Raw genomic sequence first — 22,813 nt, 5'->3', positions numbered from 1 at the left:
ATAATTATCAAACACCTTCGAATTTCAAGCAAGCCTAGAAAAAAATTTAAAGGGACATGACGGAAAATAAGTAGTGGGTCTCATTACGACCGAGCAAGGTTACTGTATTTGCCACATCACAATTTGTTCAAAAGTTTCCCTATTTTCTCCAATTTTTCAATTTGAAATGTGGTTTTTTCGCGAAATTTCTGGGATATGAATATTTTCCGACGATTTATTTTAAAAAGACACATAGAAGGCATTCAATATCGCTAAAAATCCGTTTTAAAATGCGAAAATAAAGTCTTACTACAACTAAACTGTTTTCAGAACATCATTCGCGTAATAATAATAAGTTATCCATTCAAAATCGTCTAGAAACGACCCAAAAATGGGGGAAGAAGGTTGTCGAGGATGGATTAAACTCGAAATTCCATGCTCGCTTCCCAAGAAACAGATGATTCCGATTATACGAGCGCATACAACGAAACTGGAAAATGTGAGTGGTTTTTCCATTTTTTAGCTAATGAAAAACTTTTTATTCGGAAAAATGCATTATTTTTATTATTTTCAGGCCCTGGACAATTCGGACATGACAATCCAAACAAAAGGAGAAATGCAGGCAGTCGAAGAGCAAGATTGTGAACCGTTTTACGAGGCGAATTATGAGGTTTAGCAAAAAATGATCCGTTTATTCTAAAAATTATTATTTTTCAGGTAGTATCCGGTGGGTTCTCGCACCACTTGTTATCGGTGATTCAGGAATACTTGAGGGATTTGAAGCAGGTCAGTTTCAAACAGAATGGGCGCCTCACATGTTGAAAATCGTATTTTTCTCTCAAAATGCCTGAAATTCACTTTTCAGGACGGCATGTTGCCGTGTCAACTCGGAAATCTCGTTCTTCACAGCTCCGACTTTTGGTCTACCGAGCTGACGTGCCATCTCGTTGATATTCCGCTCTCTGCATTCTACTTCGGAAATATTCAGGGTGGAGTATTCATTAATCATTGGGAAGTCTCGTTTTGGAGAGATACTTGGAGAAGAAATGATCTTCGTTTGAAAAATCGAACGCTCACGATGGCGGATCGTGTCGGATTAAATCAGATACGAGTGGAGTTCGAATTTGATAAAGTCGATTTCATGACCGTTCACTTCAGGCATGAAGAAGAAAATTTTGAAGTTACCGATAAGGATTTCAAGAAAACCAGGCAGACTGTCACTATGTATTATCAAATTACGGTGTGTATTCAAAAATTAACACTCACTGGGGTTTTCCGGCATTCCGGAACCGAAAATGCTGCAAAAAGTAGTATTGAATGTTTCTACTTCATAAATTACTTCATGTCTCAATAAAAATTTCAAATATATTATCAAAAATCCATTTTGCAGGTTCGCCGCACCTCCATCCGTCGTGTGATTGTCGATCCGGTGGTTTCTGATGACCATGGATCCGATCGAGTTCGTATTCATTTCGAACTCAATTGTCCAGTTCTGATCAGAAGAGCATTTCGAACACAACGACAAGAGGCTGAAAGTAAACACGTAATCCCTCATTATAAACGCCATTTGATCATTAATCATGGAAGAGAACCAAAACAGTATCCAACATCTAAAGCTATCACTGATAGTCCAGTGTTTACCGTGGAGTTTGATACGTCTGTCAGTGTGAGTGAATAGAAAAGAGATGTGTCTCTATTCACCGTTTCGACTTTTCAGCTCGCTGAGATCTACCGTCTATTGTCACGTCTTCGCATTCGAACAGGTGTATCCATTGAATTCGCCGACATTCCAGCGATTGATTGTCTCATTTGGAAAGACAATCCGTATCACAGATGGACATTTCAAAATAGTCAACAACTACCGGCAACGCACTTCTCGGCCCCAATTTATAGGGATTTCGTAGCAACTGTTAGTGAAAATGATTCACCTTTTTGAGTGATGTTACTTAAATTTTTCAATAAAAACTCGATTTCTTTTTCAGGCCTTCCCACCGAAACACGAAATCTGCGGATCCCGTGAGATCGATACGAATCGCGAACGAAAATTCGCCATCACCTACCTACTTGAATGCCTAATTTCCCGTGGCGCTGTCGTCAAGGATCAGATTCTTCTGGTGGAAACCATCTGGACTAATTTCCTTGCAGTGATTCTCCATTATTACAACATGGATGATAAGTTGTGTGAAGCTGGACTCGAAGATTTGGTTCATATGATTGATGGACGGAAACGAATCGGATCGTTGATTAAATGTTTCGATCGAATTTGCCAAACACGCCTGAAGAACAGCCTTATCAATGGATTGACTTCTGAAGAAGTTCGCGAGGGATATCAGAGAGTCCGGAAGATAATTTTCACCCCGACGCGTGTTGTCTACGTGGCACCGGAGACATTGATGGGAAATCGTGTGTTGAGACGGTACGACCGTGATGGTTGCCGCGTTCTTCGTATCATGTTCCGAGATGATGACAATCAGAAAATGAGAACCAATAAGACGTCGACACTTCTCGAGACAACAGTGCATAGATATCTGCGGGAGGGAATTACGGTAGCTGGAAAGAATTTCGGATATCTCGGAAGTTCGAATTCGCAGATGAGAGATAGTGGAGCGTATTTCATGGAGAAATACTCATCGGCACAATGCAGAGAATACGAGGAGAAATACAAACTGAAACCGCCCATCGATTTCAATCCGAAAATTCAATCGGCGCGAAAGAATCTGGGAAGATTCGAAACGATTGATAATATTCCGAAAATGATGGCTAGATTGGGACAGTGTTTCACGCAGAGTAGGCTTTCCGGAGTGAATCTCGAACGATGTACATATATAACCACGTTCGATTTGACGGGAGGAAAAAATGTGAAACGAGACGAATACACTTTCTCTGATGGAGTCGGTCTCATGAGTCACCTTTTCGCAAAAATGGTTTCAGAAGTGATGGATTTGGGCAAAGGAGTTCCGAGTTGTTTTCAGGTAGCTCGATGATCAATTTTTGATTTTCTATTCCTATTTTTTTAGTTCCGTTTCCGTGGAATGAAAGGAGTCATTGCTGTAGAGCCTCTTCTCGACAATATTCGTCTGTGGTGTGTTGAAAACAATGTTCCAGAAGTGTCAGAAGAAACATCATGGGGTTTGAGTTGTGTATTCCGCCCGAGTCAAATCAAGTTCATCTCGAAACGACATCCACGGGATCAAGTGGAAATTGTGAAATACTCGGCGCCGGTTCCTGTCTCACTAAATAAACCGTTCATCAACATTTTGGATCAAGTCTCGGAAATGCAATCCCTGGAATGTCATCGGCGGGTTACAAATCGAATTGAGGAGCTGTTGGATCGACAAATGCTTCAGTTCGCTCAGCAAATGGTTGATGAGACTTTCTGTAGAAACCGGCTCAAGGTATTGGAAAATGGACAATGATTTTGCTTTTTTCATTGAAAAGACGGAGATTTTTCAAAAATACAAGTGTTTTTACTGAAAACTGATCTTCCGCTGAATCAATTCAATATTAAAATTTCAGCTTCGTTATTCCAGGAACTTCCACGTCGCGTCGACATTGACTATCTTCGTACAACCTGGGGATTCACACTGTCAAGTGAACCATTCTTCAGATCTCTTATCAAGGCTTCCATCAAATTCTTGATCAGTAAGTGCATTCATCGAAAATGCAACAATCTTTAACATTTTCAGCACGACAGCTTCGAAAAGAGCAAATCCCGATTCCCGCTGATCTCGGTCGTTCAATGCTCGGTGTCGTCGACGAAACTGGACGTCTTCAATACGGTCAAATTTTCGTTCAGTTAACCAAAAACCTGGCGCTGAAGATTCCACCGAAAACTGCTGCTCGTCAAGTGCTCACCGGAACCGTACTCCTCACCAAGAATCCATGTATCGTTGCTGGAGATGTTCGAATCTATGAAGCCGTCGATATTCCGGAACTTCATCATATGAATGATGTTGTAGTGTTCCCACAACATGGACCACGCCCACATCCAGATGAAATGGCTGGTTCGGATTTGGATGGAGATGAGTATTCAATCATTTGGGATCAACAGTTGCTGCTGGACAAGAATGAGGATCCATTTGATTTCACTTCAGAAAAACAGAAATCGTCGTTCAAGGAAGAAGAGATTGACGGTCTGATGCGAGATTTCTATGTAACGTATCTGAAATTGGATTCAGTCGGTACAATTTCCAACAGCCACCTCCACAATTCCGATCAATACGGTTTAAACTCACGTGTATGCATGGATTTAGCGAAGAAGAATTGTCAAGCTGTCGACTTCACAAAATCCGGAATACCGCCAGAGGAATTGGAGAAAAAATGGAGAAAAGACGACGAGACGGGCGAGATGATTCCACCGGAACGAGCAGAACGAGTTCCAGATTATCACATGGGAAACGATCATAGTCCAATGTATGTTAGTCCTCGGTTATGTGGAAAACTGTTCCGTGAATTCAAAGCCATCGACGATGTGGTGAAAATCTCCGAGGAGCGAGACGAGCAAATTGAGATTTCAATAGATCCGACGATGACGATTGATGGATACGATGAGTATATGCAGAGTGCCAGAGAAGACTTGGCGAGATATAATGCACAGTTGAGATCAGTGATGGAGAATTATGGAATCAAAGTAAGGGATTAGAAATCGTTAGAATATAAACGATAGATAATTTCAGACGGAAGGCGAAATCTTCTCTGGATGTATCGTGGACATGCGTAATCGAATTTCGGACAAAGATCAAGACGATATGTCATTTTACAACACAAATCAACTGATCGAGACCAAAGTTTCCAATTTGTTCAAAAAGTATCGAGAACACTTTTTCGACGAATTCGATGGCGGATGGCAAACGAATACCGAATGCACACGCAATGGAAATGAAACGAACATTCTCCAACGACAGTGCCGTGCTCCAACTAATAAAATGATGAGGAAGGCGGTGGCCTGGTATAAAGCATGCTATGAGGAGGCTCGTGTCACTAGAGAGAACAAGAAGTTGTCATTTGCATGGTTGGCGTACGATGTGTTGGCATCGGTGAAACAGCAGAGCTGTTTGGCGGCAGATGAGATTATCTTGGGTGGTGCAAATCCGCTGTATACAATGATGGATGCTCATAGAAAACAGTATCTGAGTGATAACTCCCGATTGTTTGAGGATTATCGTCAATTTTCAACAGAATCAAAAGATGGGAAACAAGTGAGAAGAGCGGTGAAAATAGTTCGGATGTATGTTGAAGCGATTCAAGGATTGGACGAAGTTCTTTTTCTATTGGATGAATGGGCTCGGGTATCGAAACTTTTCGATAATCAACCGCTCCGAAGCTATCATTTCTCACTTCTTTTCATTCTTTTCGCTACGAGGCAATACTCATCGGTTGACGGAAATGCTGCCGCGTTTTTCAAGAAAATTGATGAGAAACAATGGAAATTGAAAGACAATGAGAACGAGATGAGTACAATTCTGACAGAGAAGGAGAAATCGACGATGGTAGAAAGCTAATTGGGAAGATATCCAATAATATATTTTCATTACAGACAGTCAAATTTTTGGAATTCCTCGCTTCTCGAAAGTTCCGTAAAATGCCGAATCTCTCGTTCCGTCCGCTCAATTTCTCGTCAATCTTCATGCGTGGCGAATGGCAAATCTTCCACGAGGCAGCACTCAAAACCTACTATAATGTGTTGTTCAATTTGCGATTCGAGGAGCTTCCCATCTCCACCGACCCGACAGTGACGATTCGATCGATTATTCGGGAGAACGAGCCGTTTGTCATTGAGTTACCGGGTGCGCATTAGATGTCCAAGAAGGCATTATTTTGATTTCATTGTACCATTTTCAGTTGACGCCGACCGTAATCTTGTCCATCGTAAACTGATTGAGCATACGGGAGTTGAGGAGGTATGCATGCGAAACATGGAGAAGTCAGTCCGCGCGTCTGATGGGCCACAGAAATCTAATAGTGAGTTTTAACAGAAAAACCTATATTATCTGTATCATATTTTCAGTCAAATACCTCGTGTCGACACGTGGAACTCTCGAAGCAATGTACAAACTGCGTCAACTCGTCGCTGTCAAAGTGCCCATCAAGACTTACGTGACAGGACAAGATATTTCAATTCAAATGGCTCGTCTGTGCTATGAGAAGATTATCAAGGGACACATCAACACCTAGTCGACAAATTGTTTCCCTCTTTTCCGTATTTTTATGTTTTTCCCCTCCTGTTTTTTTCTAGATTTTATTTTTTGTCCAATTATCCCCCCGCGTTTTCTTTAAAAATAGTATAGACCTTATAGGTTCATGAAGAGAAGTTATTTTTGAAATAAAAATGAAAATAATTATAAAAAAATTCAAAACCATTCTCAAACGACGTCTCTCAGAATCATAAGACACAGCACAGCACTCTGCGCCTCCAATGCGCATCGATCGAGGAGCTGGGTTTTATGCGTCAGAAAAGCCGTTGGTGCGTGAGGCGTGTATACCGTAAATTTAATATTTTTATAATTCGAAATTCATTTTTTCGTCCACAATTTCTGTAAAAAGTGTTAATGTTCTGAAAAATTCATAAATTTATCGAAATAGACGTTCAAGGGAAATGAAAAACAATGTATTTCGGGAGAGATTTGTACAAAGAAGAATATAAATAAAAAGCTCATCAAAAACGTACATAAAACAGTTAAAAAAACGACGCGTTTTACAAATAAACATTTTATCAACACTTTATGATGCACATTGACCTAATTTGAAAAAAGAAATAGAAAAATTAATCAAAATTCGCCAATTTTTTACGAATATTCAAGTTTCTGACTGAGAATATGGATTTTTCTGTAAGAAATCGATTTCGAGACACGGAAACTCAATTTCTGGTCAAAAAATAAAGCAAAAAACTATTTTTTACTACTAGCAAAAATAGTTCTTTTGCTTTTTTTGCTACCTTGTGAATAGGTTCATTAATGACATTTTCGGGGCAAAAATTGAGTTTTTGCAGTTTTTGTGTGAGAAAATCGACTTTCCAGTTAAAATTGGAATTTTCAGCCATAACTCGAAATTTTTCGACCAGAAATTGAGTTTCCGTGTCTCGAAATCGATTTATTGCTGAAAACACATATTCTCAGTCAAAACCCCGAAATTTCGGCTAAAAATGTCGAGAAAAATTAAATTTTGAAAGGCATAGATTCGATTACTCCACGTTACGGCGGTGGCGTTTCGAACTGTAAATTTCCAAATATTAAGTTTTTCCTTTTTATTGCAAAAAATGACTTCCCCATTCAGACTGAGCCCACATTCTAGATTAACTTTCGCCTACTTTTCACCGTAATTTCATGATTTTAGCCATTTGTATTAACTCACCGGATTCTCAGGTTCTGCATTTTCACCTCCTGGTTGGATTGGTGGGAATAGTGCTTCGATTAAAAACATCTGACCAGCGATTACGAGTTCTCTCTCATTCCAAACTACTCCTAACTGATTTAATTCAGCTTGATGGTTCTGAAAAAGGGAATGAGGGGTTGCAAGATTAAAAAAAACTGAAATTCAAAATGCTCTAAACTGAGCCATGTTTATAATCATCCATAAGAACTCGGTCATCTGATTTCCAATATCACGAGATCTTGGCGGCCGAGTAATGATGGCTTAAAAGTGGAAGGAGTCTGATCAAGTGTTCGAAAACCCTCAAAAATTGAACATTACAGACTCAAATCTTGGCGATGGCGACGATTCGAGCTTTAAAAGTTCAATTCTTGAGGGTTTTCGATCGAATCGGATTAGAGGTTACTGTACTTTAGAGGCGCATCGAGTCTATTATATTCAAAATAGCTATCACCACGTAAACACAGGATTACTGTAGTAGTTTCTCGTTGCCATTCTATTTACCTGCTCCAATTCTCTTATTCTTTGGATTAATCTCTGTTCTTCCATATCACTTGCAATCGTCGAGTTTTGCAGCTGAACTTTCAATAGATCGATTTGTTCCCGTGATACAGCAATTTTCTCGCTGAGTTCTTCTGTCTGGAAAACAGTGAGGGTGGACATCGGGATATATGGATACACAGACAGACAGAAAACGTTTAATTATACAGAGTTCCAGACATTTGACTGAAAAGTATTAGGACAAATTTCTGAACATAGGGTCATTCCGGACGCACAGACAGATACCTAGATGCTCGAAATTCGATCCTTTGCAAAAACTCGAATTTCACCTTTGATTCCTCTGTGAAAATGCACCGTTTTCCAAACTTTCGGCAAAAAATCTTTGAGAAAAGCGGTTCTTTTTCGGTTTTTCGTTATGGAAAGATATGAAATGGGGTCTTCGAAAAATGTTGATTTCTACTGAAATTCTCAAAAATTACCGTAAATACTGTATTATAACGGCACCCCATCTATACTCAGAATTCATGAATGTGATCATCCCGGTGTCTTTTTGTGGTTCTGATTAGAAGCAGCGTGATTAGTAACTTCTTGATCAGCCGATAGAACTCCCAAAAAAATTTTTCCGGTAAATTTTAATAAGTTTCTTAAACCACACAATTTCTGTGGGAGCCGGTTGAAAAATATAACGGCATGCCGTTATAATACAGTATTTAAGGTAAGTGACAAAAATAATGATTTTTCGATTTTTCCTGAAGAGACCCCCAGAAACCTGGTTTTGAGTGAACATATTGAAAAAGTCACTATTTTTTCTCAAAATTTTCGATTTTTCATTAAATTTGTTCTGATTTTTTACTCAAAAACAGGTTTCTGGTGATCTGTGCTTGAAATAGACATCCGGATGTACGGATACACAGACAGAGGACGTCCGGACGCTGCTTCTGGACACACAGTTGGACATTTGGAATGACAGATATACAAAAAAAGAAAAGAGAATCTTGAAATTGAGGTTTAAAACTGGGAAAAAATACGAGAAAATTGACACCTGGACATCCGACACACAGACAGACATTTGCTCTTGCTAGGACCAAACTTTCAGAACAAATTTCCAAAAATTGAGCTTTTTTCTAAGCATTTATCTCGGAATCATGAAGGAGTTTAAACGGACATCCGGACGCCACCACGACACACAGACAGACATCTACCTCTTACCAGCTTTTTCAACTTATTTAACTCCGATTCTTCTTTTTTTTTGTTCATGCTTTCTTCTGAATCCATAATGTCGGTTAGAGCATGTCTTCGCTGGAAAAATGGGATTAGTGGGAATTCCATGCCTAAAAATGTGATTTTTATCTTAAAATTGTGATTTGTTGACTAATTTCATCCTCAATTTTTCATGCCAGAAATCAATTTCCAGACAGTTTTCAGAAATCTGCGTTCCGATAACTTCAGGAGGTTCTAGATGCTCCAAAAGCTTCATCAATGTCTTATGATGTAAAAATGCTCCTAATTTTTATAATTTTACACGGATTTCTATAGAAACTGCGCCCATTTTTAAAATGGTTTTCAGTCATTTTTCAGAGATTTTGAGTGGTATTTGCCTTTTTTTTAATCAATTAAGGGCGACTTTCAGCAATTTTCAGCCTTGATATTAGCTAAAATTACCTGAAAACTTCTCTCATTCTTGTTGAAAATTACTGAAAATCCAGATTTCTAAACCAAAAACCATAATTTTCAGATACTTTCAGTAAAATTTCATACAAATTATCGAATTTTGGTTACATTTAAATGATTATATACCTCTTTGAGAATAACGGTCTGATTTCCCAGTGTGCTTGGCTTGGGAACGATTTCTGATCGTGTCGTCTGTCTCATCTGAATATTCTGATGAGTTGAATTCTTAGGTTGATGTTGTTGGATGGCGGAGCTAGAAGATGGTTGCATTTCACGTGGACGATCGATTGGAGAGGTGGAGCTGGTCGAACTATAGCCATCGTTGGGGGTGCTGGAAATCAAGAAAAATGAGTTCTCTTTCAGTCCTTCAGAGCTTCGTAAATCTACATTCAACACAGTAAAACGGCAACTATCCGCGTTCTTAATTTTTCAAATCGTCTCGAAAAATTGCAAATTCATAAATCAACCCCGTAAATCCACAGTAAGCCTCGTAAATCTGCAGCAAGCCTCGTAAATCGTGCTGAACTGCCGTAAATCTACCCCAGATCTCGTAAATCGACCCTAAGTTTTGTAAATCGTGCTGAACTGCCGTAAATCTTCCCAAAACACCGAAAATGACTCATTTTTTATAATTTTCGGACCAATTTTCCTCATTTTTGACCCAAAGTTCCAGAATTTCTCACCTATCATCACAGAATACATATTTCGCGTTGGAATATGGGATTTTTTCAGATTTCAAGAAATCAAGAAGCGCCTCGAGAGATCCGGCAGTCGAAGCCTTAACGAAGACACCTTCTTGATTCTTTTTGGATGCGCGGAGAGCATTGACATGCTGGTTATTCGCTTCCTGTCGTAAATAATCAATTTCTTCCTCTCGATCGGTGACATATACGGGCAATCCGGACACAACTTTTTCCAAATTCTTCGCGAGAACTTTTACTCCACACGATCCTTTGACTTTTGTAAAATGAACGTAGCTATTTTTCGTTTGCATCTCTCTCATTGGTTTTGGCATTAGGAGTTTTTGAACTTTTGTAACTATCGCACCGTCGGTTCCTGTGAGAACGAGAATGTCGCCCGCACGCATCGTTCCGTTGACAAGAATCACGTTGATTGATGTGCCGAGACCTGGAATAATAAGTAGATTTCAGACAAAATCGGAGCACGAAGTTTTCAAGCAAGAAGACTACTTATTTTCAGACGGAAAATTGAGAGACATAGATTTTTTAAAGCATAAACGCAGTTTTCTCAAAATGAATGATTTAGGTAGCAACTTGAGCACTTTATAAGGTTTTGAGCTAGAAATTCACTTTTTTCGACAAAATCGGTAAAGCTTGAAGTTTTCACCTCATTTCCAGCGAAAAGTTAGTTTTTTACATGACAAAGTGGCTGAAATCTTAGAAACAGCTATATATAGCGCCTAATTACACCGTTTGTTGGCTGAAAACCCTCTTTTTATCAAATTCAGTTTGATTCCAAGACTCGAATTTCAAATTTCCAACTTTATTCTAGTCAGAACTGTCTTTTAAACGATTTTTCAGCCTTAAATCTCACTCTGGAGACGGGAATTCTCAGTTTCAAATATTAGCCAATTTTCAGTTCCAGACCGCTTTTGACGTCTTTTAATAGTTTTGTGCGTTGCGCTGCAATTCACTCATTTTAACCAATTTTTGAGAACTAAAACACAAAACTCCTAAAAGACGCCAAAACTAGTCTGGAATTTAAGCTTTTCAAACCGAAAAATGACTGAAAATTGGGCATTTTTGAATGTTTTTAGGCAACATCAAGCTGAAACTGAGAATTTCCATATAGAGTGAAATTTGAAGCATAAAAATTGTTTCGAAAGCTGGAAATTGAGAAGTTGCGCTGAAATTTGCTAATTTAGACCAATTTCCAACAATTTTCTGTATTTTCGGCAGTTTTCGGAGTCAGAAACTTATAATTTACATTTTCATCTTAAAACTGACCAGTGATCTGTTTAACCTCCATAACATTGGCATCCAACTTCTCGGAGAACGTCAACCTTTGGGCGTACTCTGTCTGCGTCTGATTGACAATGAATGCCATGAGATTTCCGATTCCTACGCCCTTCGTCGCCGATATTGGTACCATACACACGTAATTCGGATTGACGGCGTCCAGACTGTTGGAGAGTGTCACTTTGATCTCTTGTTCTGCAAATTGTGCCTCGATTTTCTCCATTTTCTCTTCAAATTCCGATCGGAAATGTTGCTGCTGAGATCGCAACAGTTGGTAGACATCGTTATACGGTTTGCTCTTGTATTCACGAAGAAGATCAAATCTATTCAATGCAATTACGAACGGAGTCTGCTCTTTGATCAATAACTTCAACGATTCGACTGTTTGCGGTTCCAAACCGTGTTGCATATCTACGATGACGATTGCAAAATCACACAGTGAAGATCCACGGAGTGTACGGAGCTTTGGGTAACTCTCGTGTCCTACAAAATTTGAATTGAAAATGTTTTTTACCGTTTTAGAGCTTCCCAACGCTGTCTTAAGCATTGCGAAAGCTCAAAATGCTATCTAACATCATCAGAATATCTAGAATATCATATTTCTTATGGAACGCCGACTAGATCCTCGAAACTCTCTTCTCACCTTTATTTATAATCAGAAACCCCGGAATCTCCATCGTCTCTATGACAAATCCTTTAGTATGTTTACAGCACATCTGTATTGCCTCCGCCGCCACTTCCGTCGCTCCAATCTGTTGCGTAATTCCGCCAGCCTCTCCCTCACGGACATTCGTCCTTCTGATATAGTCCAAAATCGCCGACTCTTCCGTATCGTCTCGACCGATCACGCAAATCACAGGAGATCTCAATACACCTGTGGATTTTTCGGCCGACCCCGACTCCTTCTTTTTCTTCTGAATCGGTTCCTTTAAAGGTTCCACACATCGCTCCACCATCTTTCTTTCTTTCTTCATCTTTCCGCCTTCTTCATCAAAGCCAGCGCCTTTTCTCTGAAAAAATGGGAGGATTAATGGGAATTTGATGCTTAAAAATATGATTTTTGACTATTTCCAGCTTAAGAAGACTTCCGAAGACGTGAGAGACTGCGCTGAAGCTTTAAAATTTTTTAAATTGTTTTTGGGGCTTCAGACACTCTATAGATAACGTCAGAAGACGTCTCAAAGGATTCAGCGACGGATTCAGAAGCGATAGTGACTTCAGATGACGATTTGAAGCTCCAATGTTGTCAAGTGGACGTCAACCGGCTTCAGAAGGCTTTAGATGTTACTGGAGCGCTTCAAAATGATTTCTGAAGATTCAGATGTCGTCATAAGCTTCAGAATCTATCGAATCCCGATTTAAGCGATTTTTTCAGAATTTTCTACGTATTTCCAAGGATTTCAGCAAATTTATGTCGCCTTTGATCATTTTCTATTCTGAAAGCTTCAGATGCTCAAAATCACGTCGTTAGAACATTCAGAAGCTCTAGAATAATCTGGGACGTCTGTTTAGGTTCCTTATCTATAATCTTTCGTGCTTTTTCATCATATTTTGGACAATTTTCATATAGTTTTATGCTCCGAGAGCTTCTGGAGCGCTTTGAATTGCGTCAAAACACTTTTGAAATCTATATATAACGTCTTAAAACTGTTCAGAAGCTTTGATGCCGTCACGAAATGCTACTGACGCTCCAGAAGCTAGCTGCTAGGACGTCTTCAGACGCTCTCAAATCTCCTGGGACGGTTTCAGGAACTCCAGAAGCTTTAGTGACGTCAACAAATGCTCCAGATACTCCAAACGTGTCTGATTCCAGGTCTCGTGTCGCTCCAGAAGCTCCCAGGACGTCTTTGGACGCTCCAGAAGCTTCCGGAGCGTATATAGATGCCTCTCGAGAGTGCGGCGGTCACAATTCCAGATTTTCGGGTCTAAATAGACGAAATTGACTCAAAAAAGCTGAAATTTGGTATTGAGCAGTTTCTCTTGAAATTCTCAATAATTTACCAGTCATTTATATCTACTGGAAAAGCGCTGGGGTTGAAAATTTTCGAGAACACCTAATTTTATTGATTTCGAGAACATTAATTATTTTTAAACTGAATTTTCGAAGTTATTCATTTGAGAAGCTCTCGGGACGTCTTCCGACGCTCCAGAAGCTTCAAGGACGGATTTAGGAACTCCAGAAGTTTCAGTGGGGACGTCAAGAAACGCTCCAGATGCTCCAAACGTGGCTTCCAGGTCTTCCATGCCTCGTGACGCTCCAGAAGCTCTCAGGACGTCTTCTGACGTTCTAGAAGCATCCGAGATGCTTCTGACGCCGAATTTCTTCATTATGCTCCCGGGACGACTTCAAACACTCTAAAAGCCGTAATGACGTCTTCAGCCTGTTCTGAAGCTCTAAAATGTTCTCGGCCGTCTTCTTAGGCTCATGATCTCAACTTTTGTGGACAATTTTTTATATAGTTTTATGCTCCAAAAGCTTCTGTGACGGCATCAGATGCTCCAGATATCCCGGGAGCTCCCAGGACGGTTTAGCGCTTTGAAATGCATCAAAACACTTTTGAAATCTTTATATGATGTCCTCATACCCTTCAGAAGCTTCAGTGACGTCACCAAATGCTTCTGACGCTCAAGAAGCTGCCAGTACGTCTTCTGACGCTTCAGAAGCTTCAGTGGTGACGTCAAAAAATGCTCCAGATGCTTCAAACGTGTCTGAGAGGTCTTCCCGGTCTCATGACGCTCCAGAAGCTACCGGGACGTCACCAAAAGCTCCAGAAGCTCTCAGGACGAATCGAGATGCTTCTGACGCAGAATTTCTTAATTATCAGTCGAATTTTCCCCTTTTTCAATTCCTACCTTCTGTTTTCTCTGCGCCTTTTGCTTCCGTTTGCCTTTCTTATCCATTATCTTCTCCTGTCCATCGTCATCTGTATCGCCTCCGGCTTTTGGAATTCTGGGTTTGAGAATCGCCTTTGAATCTTCTGAGGCTGCTTTCGGGAAATTTTCAGACGGCTTATCAACTTTTGGTTCATCTGGAGTGACGGTTTCTGGAAGGTGCGGCGTCTTCTTTTCCTTTTTTTTTCTTTTTTATCACCGCTTGTTTTGTTTTCGCTCGGAAGCACAGGAGGCGGCTGAAAAAATATGGTAAAAGTTGTTTTTCGGTGGAAAACGGTGGAAATTGTAAAAATTCGAGCAACAATTAAGTTTTTCATAAGAAAATCGATTTAAAACTGAAAAAAACTATATTTTCATAATTTTCCAGCCGGTTTTCCATAAAAATCGCTCAGAATTTGCCTGGAAAAGGTAAAAAGGGTGTTTTCGAGAGTTTATAGCCAAAAAATTTAGGTAAAAAACGGTATTTTCGGGATTTGAGACCGATTTCAGTCAAATTGTTTTTTTCTTCATCCGACTGTTTTGCTCGTTTACAGTAGTACATCTATAATAAACTACAGTCACCTACAGTACTTCTGAACATCAAAAAGTGCAAAACTTCTGATTTCTGGGTAAAAAGTGAATTTTAGGCAAAAATAGACCGTTTTCGGCGAATTTTCTTACAATTTTGTGACCGAAAAGTAAAACCCATTATTGCAGTACCCCTAGCCAGCTTACTGCATCCAAAACTGAAATACAGTATTTCCAAACTACAAACTACAAACAACGAACTGGAAAGTGCGGCCAAAACATTCAAAAATATGAACTTCAGTCGATTTAAAGCATTTTTCAAGAATTTTTGAACGGAATGGTGGGAAGCATAGGTGTTTTTTATTCTGAAACAGAGATTAGCGGAAGAGTTGGCGAAAGAAATCCTTAAATTGGCGGAGTAGCTTTTCTTCGGGATGGTAGCAAAAAGTGTTCAATAGATGAAATTTACAGCATAAATTTGTCTATCGATTGGAAAAAACAGGACATAAAAATATTGAAAACTAAACGAGTTACAGTCATCAAGGCTTGTATTCCGCCTTCCGTCAAATGGCCTAAAGGCGGAAGGCGGAATGCCGGCTCAAATTGACTGTAACTCGTTTAGTTTTTAATATTTTTATGACCTGTTTTTTCCAATCGATAGACAATTCTATGCTGTGAATTTCATCTATTGAACACTTTTTGCTACCGTCCCAAAGAAAAGCTACTCCGCCAATTTAAGGATTTCTTCCGCCAACTCTTCCGCTCATCTCTGTTCCGGAAACTCATAAATTTTAAATCGAAAATTGCATTTTCCGTGAGGTTCCTCAGCTCGAAACTTCAAAAAAAAAACCAATTTCTAGAATTTTTTTTGAGCTTTCGAAGTTATTAATTTGAAGCACCCGGGACGTCTACTGACGCTCCAGAAGCATTAAGGACGGATTTAGAAACAAGAAGTTGCTCCAATGCGACGCCGAATTTCTTCATTATGCTCCCGGGACGACTTCAAACACTCTAAAAGCCGTAATGACGTCTTCAGCCTGTTCAGAAGCTCTAAAATGTTCTGGGACGTTTTCTTAGCCTCATGATCTCAATTTCGTGCTTTTTCATCAATTTGTGGACAATTTTTTATATAGTTTTATGCTCCAAAAGCTTCTGTGACGGCATCAGATGCTCCAGATATCCCGGGAGCTCCCAGGACGGTTTAGCGCTTTGAAATGCATCAAAACACTTTTGAAATCTTTATATGATGTCCTCATACCCTTCAGAAGCTTCAGTGACGTCACCAAATGCTTCTGACGCTCAAGAAGCTGCCAGTACGTCTTCTGACGCTTCAGAAGCTTCAGTGGTGACGTCAAAAAATGCTCCAGATGCTTCAAACGTGTCTGAGAGGTCTTCCCGGTCTCATGACGCTCCAGAAGCTACCGGGACGTCACCAAAAGCTCCAGAAGCTCCCAGGACGTCTAATTTTCGTCATTTTCAATTCCTAACTTTTGCTCCTATTTATTTTCCGCCATTTCAAGTCCTTTTTGTTCTTTCCGAAATTTTTGCTCCTCCTCTCTTACCTTCGGCTGCATCGCCTCTATTAACATCGCCTTCAGCATCGACAGTTCAACCGATTTCTTAGTTACTTTAATTTTCTGACTTTTCTTCATCACAATTGTTCTTGGCATCGACATTCCTATCGCTTTCTTAACCTCATTAATTTTCCGAATTTTTATTTTCTGAATTTCCATCGCCTTCTCTTTTCTCTGCGTCTTGTTCTTAATTTTTCTTTCCTTGTTCTTTTGCTTCCGTTTGCCTTTCTTATCCATTATCTTCTCCTGTCCATCGTCACCTGTATCGTCTCCGGCTTTTGGAATTCTGGGTTCGAGAATCGCCTTTGAATCTTCTGAGGCTGCTTTCGGGAAATTTTCAGACGGCTTATCAACTTTTGGTTCATCTGGAGTGACGGTTTCTGGAAGGTGCGGCGTCTTCTTTTCCTTTTTTTTTCTTTTTTTATCACCGCTTGTTTTGTTTTCGCTCGGAAGCACAGGAGGCGGCTGAAAAAATATGGTAAAAGTTGTTTTTCGGTGGAAAACGGTGGAAATTGTAAAAATTCGAGCAACAATTAAGTTTTTCATAAGAAAATCGATTTAAAACTGAAAAAAAACTATATTTTCATAATTTTCCAGCCGGTTTTCCATAAAAATCGCTCAGAATTTGCCTGGAAAAGGTAAAAAGGGTGTTTTCGAGAGTTTATAGCCAAAAAATTTAGGTAAAAAACGGTATTTTCGGGATTTGAGACCGATTTCAGTCAAATTGTTTTTTTCTTCATCCGACTGTTTTGCTCGTTTACAGTAGTACATCTATAATAAACTACAGTCACCTACAGTACTTCTGAACATCAAAAAGTGCAAAACTTCTGATTTCTGGGTCTCAGAAAATCTTATCAGTCTGTGTGTTTCATGTCTTGAGCAAAATAGATTTGGAGGTTTTCGGATGTCTAAGTGGAGCTGTTTTACCCAAATTGCCACTCACGATTGTATCTTCGAAAGTTGACAGATCGCCTTCAGGAACTTGATGATCGTCGTCCATCTCGCACTGAAAAAATTCTGATGTTTTATTTGGGGAAGAAGGTGATCTCCCCTAGTGTGCAGAGAGAAGGTATACGATGAGAACAAGAAACGGAAATTAGTGATTCATGATTGACAGTTGAATTAAAAGAAGATTTACAACGGACCGGGCCGGGCCAAAAAAGTTCTCCTGGCCCGTTCGGACCGACAATTTTAGTACTGAAAAAATTCAAATTTTTTCGAAAGTTTTAAAAATTGTAGTGAAAAATTATTGAACATTTCGGGGCGGGGCCAAGGGTGTCGCACACTTTTTTCCAAATTTGTTCTGTTAACAACTTGCTTCGTTTTTAACATTTTCATTTAATTTTGGTAAACAAAAATTTGTTTGTAGTCGGTTCCATTCTAAAAATCCTGGTTTCCGGTTTCCTTTTTCGAAAAAGTTGAGATTTTCATCAAGTGAACCTATCATTTTGTGGAATGAAAAAAACCTAAAATTGAAATTTTTCGAAATTTCCCAAAACTTGAAAACTTCTAGAATTTTAACTTCTGTCATCAAAATATACTTTCTAATTGTTTATTATTGCCGTATAAACCCTTTTTGAAAAAATTAATTTTTTCAATTTTGGGTCATTTTGGGGGTGAACCTATATTTATGCGGAGGACTGTAGTAAGGATATACCGCTTGTGATTTCTGCCGCGGGGAGAGACGGCCGGAAGGATTGGAGCCAAAATTTTGCTGATATATGTTGTTTTTTTTTACTTTTTTTCAGTTTTTATCGACTTTTTCTTAATTTTTAGCTTAAAATGGAGCTTTCGACAAACAAAGGATGAGGGAGAAGATCAATTCATCATTCTGAACAATGTATCTGCACACAGACTACAGACACACACAATAAGAAGTGGGTTTGGGTGATGGAGAAGGATGAGTAATTAGGGTGTGAATTGCATTCAAAAATTGATTGGTATTCTGGGAAACTGGCCCAGTTGAGATACTATCGATTGTGGGCAATCCCCCCATCGCCACATTCATCCTCCTCTTTTTCTCTCGTTCTGTATTGCTCTTCTCCTCCTTCTCTGTCAAAATGTCTGTCAAAAATTCTGTAACTGAAATGCTCCATGCAAAAGTATTCACTAACGAACATCTTCTCGAAAAAATTCTCAGTTATCTCTCTGATGACTTCAAGAAAAATTTGGATGTTAGGTTAGTGAATAAATTAATAAATAACACATTTCTACGGCTACTAAAAATAAATCATCGAAAAATGAAGATTGAGTACGCTTACAACGTAGAAAATTTAATCACACGATCGAAGGATTATATTTATATCAATTATCGGATAATGAACAACCAGGATGTGCTTCCATATTTCATGTAAGGGTTGGTGTACTATTTCAGTTGTATTGATTCTTCTTCAGCTTCCTGACTACTACTGTTGGTGTCAAAGTTAAAAAAATTACAACGAGAAAACTGTGGATGTTGGAAGACAAATTTAAGCGTAGTCTTCATGACCTCATTCATTCTCAACTGATTGGAAATAACGGTGAGTTGGTATCTAGAAACTGATAGATGTTTAACATTTAACATCTACCTTCCAGGTACACACATTCAAACAGTGATTGGACTGGAGGAAGCATGTGATGGATGTGAGAAGTGTTCGAATATTGCCAAGAAGTGTCTAGAATATGGTCCATTGAGATTCAGTACATTACAAACTATGACTTATTCAAAGAACTACAAAAAACTGCATGTGACTGATAAACTGTTCGAAGTGATTGCTGAGTACTGTATCTCTAAGTCAAAGAACAAGGAAGAATGTTTCGAAGAGCTGGATAAAACTATTCTCGCGACCATCTCATGTGATAAACTTGCTATATGGATCAATGAGACCAGAATACTCCCAAATGAAGGGACAGATCCGACGCGTGACCACATGCATATGCCTCGTGAAGTTATCGATATCATTCTGAGAAAATGGAAAGTGAAATCCCTCAAACTCAATATGTTGCACATCACGAATGAAAGATTGTGTAGTGTTGAATGGCACCGGTATGACTATTTCACTCGGGTCAGATTGAATGATCCATATTTGAAGACTAAGCAATCAGGTATTACTGTTTGATCTGACTTGTTTGAAATTATAGTTTCCAGATTTGAAATTCATCCATGTCGAAGTGAGTTTGTCCTATTCGTGTTATTGTGTGAGAGATCTAGGAAACCGTCAATTAATCGTGAACCAACCCAGAGGATTCGACAATTTTATTCCAAATATCAGAAGGCTGTTCCCGACAGATCAAATATCGATGAATCTGTCACACTGGTTTGCAGTACCCGAAATCAATATTGCGAAGAGGATGTCAACTATATTAGAAGTGGTCACCATGGAAAAGCCGCAGAATTTGAGTTTAGACATCATGTTTTTCGTGAATATTGGAATCGTCAAAAAGCTCAATGAGGAGACGGATAGGGTAGAATTGTTGTCAATCGCTTCGGGATATGTTCTACAAAAAAAGAGACTACACTGTTTCAAGAAATCTTCACCGTTCAATGGAGATCATGGCCCCGAAGTATTCCTTGACAATAAATGGATTGGTAGGAGATTCCAGGTAGAGAATGCTGAGAATCAATTCAATTTCAATTTGGATGTTTATATCAAAGAGAAGGAGTTGGAAGAGGGATTCGATAAGGCACTTCTGCAGATATATCCGAATTCTTTTGTTGAAACATTTTTCATAAAAACCGTTTGATTTTTAATAAAACTTTTACAGCAAAACACTTTGTAGTATCGGTGTTTCTTCTGATCTCACTTACAGACCAGAGTTGTACGGAAGTAAACTCGGAAGTTTGACGGAAGTGAGTTTTATTTCGACAATATTAAACGAACTTAAAAAATATGAAGTTAATATGTTGTATTGATGGTATTACTACCCTTCGAGCATAAAAATTCCGAAATTTTTCTTATCTCTTACCAGTAGACCTGGGTTTTTTCTCGTTTTTTGAATAATTTTCAGTTTTCATCAGAGAAATGATTCGTTTTTCCTGAAAAACTAGGTTTTTTTAACCCGGGAAAACTTTTTCTAATTTTGAAACCAACATGTCGTCGTTTCCTCCTCGTTTTTTGCATAATTTCTGATATTTTCAGCTCAAGAATAAGGTTTTTTCTGGCTTCCGACTTCAGTATCATGCTTCCGAGATCAGTAAAGTAGTTTTAACGACAAAATTGGGTTTTTAGCTGTATTTTCAGTTCGATTGTGAAAAACGTTTTGAAAATTTAAAAAAAAACAGATAACTACAAAAATCATTTATTGTCAAGTATCGATTTTTCTATCAATCTTCATTTGATGCTTCATCATCAAGACACTCGCCATCTTCATCTGCAAATTCATCTGGAATCAGTGCGATCACCTCCCCTTCTCCGATATCTTCATTGATTTCGACGTTCTGAAGATTAGAAAAATTGGATGAGTACATACTTGTCAAGGCCTGGGCCGGACCTTGTCAGCGAAATTAAGGCCCGGCCCGACGGCTCGAGAAATAGGCGCCAAAAATCAAACTTTTCCAATTTTTTGACATTTTTCCGATAAAAAGACAAATTTTGGACCGAAAAATCATCAAAATGTTAAAATTTTCGATTTACTCTTTGGAGCCGGGCGGGGCCTTGACAACTATGGATGAGTAGGAGTCTTGCTTGATTTAAATACTCCAGAATCTGGCTCCGCCCTTCTAATAATTAACTCCGCCAAGTTTCTCTTCAATAGTTACGGCGCATTTCCCCCTAGGTATCTCATTTTTAGAATTTCAATTTTCGATCGATAGGCGCAATAGGCTCCGCCCCTTTTCTATTGCTGCACGAGTTAATGATAAGGAATTTCCATTCCGACTTCCTAGTTCCGGATGAGGAATTTTCATTCCGACTTCCGTGATTCCATAATTGTGCAATTCACAAAGAACACATATCGCAGAAATATATACTTTTTTCCAAACTTGCGAAATATTGGCCCGGCCCGGCTAGGCCCGTCGGGCCGGGATGTGCCTATGGAGGCGCTTTGGGCACTGAAAGAATTCAAAGTGTGCGAAAATGCGACGAGAGAGAGAGTGTGTGTCTGCGTCTCTCCAATTCGCACACTCTCTCTCGCCGAATTTTCGAATTAAAAAAAAGTTCATAAAAAATAGTTTAAAATCCTATGTAAACTTGAGTTTTATCGATATAAGAAAAAAACGTAGCTAAATTCTGTACATTTTCCACAGTTTTGCCGGAAATCCAAAATTTGGAACTGATTTCTGACAATTCCTACAAAGTTTTGACGATTATGACAAAATCAAGATTTAATGGCTTGAACCAGCTTGAAGTACATAATTTTTGAAACTTTAACTGTACAGCTATAAATGCTTCAGTTTTCACACAATTTATATTTGGAATTATTTAAGATATTTATTTAGGTAAATGAATAAAACAATCAACAACAAAGTAAACAAAAGCAAATCCAAAGGACAGATTTCAACTCTGTTGAATTCTGTCCAACCATGGGGCCACGCGAAAAATGCGATTTTACATTTACGGTAGTCCGTCACATGAGAGGACAGATTTCAACTTTATTGAATTCTGTCTTACTAACGAAATAGAAGAGGTCACGCGAGTAAGATGATTTTGTAACTAGGATGATTCACTCGGTTCAATTTCGTCTTGCACATGCTGCAGACTTCAGATTACTAGAGACAATCCTAATATGTGTTTCGCTAATTTCCACGTTTCATTAAAATCTAGTGGACACTTTTTAGAAGCTCAACAACCTTATCTGAAAAATGCATAGTTCTTGTCGAGGCCAGGCTCTTTTCTTACTTGCCTGAGTATACATAATCCTGAGAATATACATCACAAATAGATAACTGATTTGAAGTGTCTCCGAAATTATTAGACTCGATATTCTTCCACACACATTATTTAAAAATGCCACTTTTTTCATCTCATTCAGAAAAGGGGTAAGTACTTTTCCACTGAGAAACTTTTTTAAAGATGATCAAATATACATGTGAATGAGATGAAAAAAGTGGCATTTTTAAATAATGTGTGTGGAAGAATATCGAGTCTAATAATTTCGGAGACACTTCAAATCAGTTATCTATTTGTGATGTATATTCTCAGGATTATGTATACTCAGGCAAGTAAGAAAAGAGCCTGGCCTCGACAAGAACTATGCATTTTTCAGATAAGGTTGTTGAGCTTCTAAAAAGTGTCCACTAGATTTTAATGAAACGTGGAAATTAGCGAAACACATATTAGGATTGTCTCTAGTAATCTGAAGTCTGCAGCATGTGCAAGACGAAATTGAACCGAGAGAATCATCCTAGTTACAAAATCATCTTAC

The 22,813-nt window shown here is 38.8% G+C and overlaps 4 protein-coding genes across 4 annotated transcripts; 2 read left to right on the top strand and 2 right to left on the bottom strand.

Moving 5' to 3' along the window:
* Positions 1–370: 370 nt before the first annotated feature.
* On the top strand, positions 371–6,153 carry GCK72_008972 (uncharacterized protein; the record flags this gene model as incomplete). The annotated part of the gene is made up of 14 exons (XM_053727144.1): positions 371–478; positions 554–649; positions 697–765; positions 845–1,219; positions 1,370–1,645; positions 1,697–1,888; positions 1,962–2,951; positions 2,997–3,374; positions 3,510–3,621; positions 3,666–4,609; positions 4,656–5,468; positions 5,516–5,765; positions 5,821–5,940; positions 5,987–6,153. 14 exons carry the CDS (start codon positions 371–373, stop codon positions 6,151–6,153), a joined length of 4,890 nt encoding a protein of 1,629 aa, XP_053586721.1.
* A 1,167-nt stretch (positions 6,154–7,320) lies between these two features.
* Positions 7,321–12,454, bottom strand: GCK72_008971 (uncharacterized protein; the record flags this gene model as incomplete). The annotated part of the gene is made up of 7 exons (XM_053727143.1): positions 7,321–7,467; positions 7,852–7,986; positions 9,058–9,147; positions 9,646–9,850; positions 10,203–10,647; positions 11,487–11,981; positions 12,142–12,454. The coding sequence occupies 7 exons, from the start codon at positions 12,452–12,454 to the stop codon at positions 7,321–7,323; spliced, it is 1,830 nt and encodes a 609-aa protein (XP_053586720.1).
* A 1,858-nt stretch (positions 12,455–14,312) lies between these two features.
* On the bottom strand, positions 14,313–17,471 carry GCK72_008970 (uncharacterized protein; the record flags this gene model as incomplete). The annotated part of the gene is made up of 4 exons (XM_053727142.1): positions 14,313–14,542; positions 16,156–16,267; positions 16,460–16,936; positions 17,415–17,471. The coding sequence occupies 4 exons, from the start codon at positions 17,469–17,471 to the stop codon at positions 14,313–14,315; spliced, it is 876 nt and encodes a 291-aa protein (XP_053586719.1).
* A 1,240-nt stretch (positions 17,472–18,711) lies between these two features.
* On the top strand, positions 18,712–20,194 carry GCK72_008969 (uncharacterized protein; the record flags this gene model as incomplete). Its single annotated transcript, XM_053727141.1, has 4 exons — positions 18,712–18,821; positions 18,866–18,990; positions 19,046–19,555; positions 19,599–20,194. The coding sequence occupies 4 exons, from the start codon at positions 18,712–18,714 to the stop codon at positions 20,192–20,194; spliced, it is 1,341 nt and encodes a 446-aa protein (XP_053586718.1).
* Between the last annotated feature and the right edge of the window lie 2,619 nt (positions 20,195–22,813).

The sequence above is a fragment of the Caenorhabditis remanei genome, chromosome III, assembly GCF_010183535.1.
Source record: "Caenorhabditis remanei strain PX506 chromosome III, whole genome shotgun sequence".
In the NCBI taxonomy this organism is placed as follows: Eukaryota; Metazoa; Nematoda; class Chromadorea; order Rhabditida; family Rhabditidae; genus Caenorhabditis; species Caenorhabditis remanei.
Note: the sequence above shows the minus strand (reverse complement) of the source record. Positions and strands in the feature narration are given on the sequence as shown.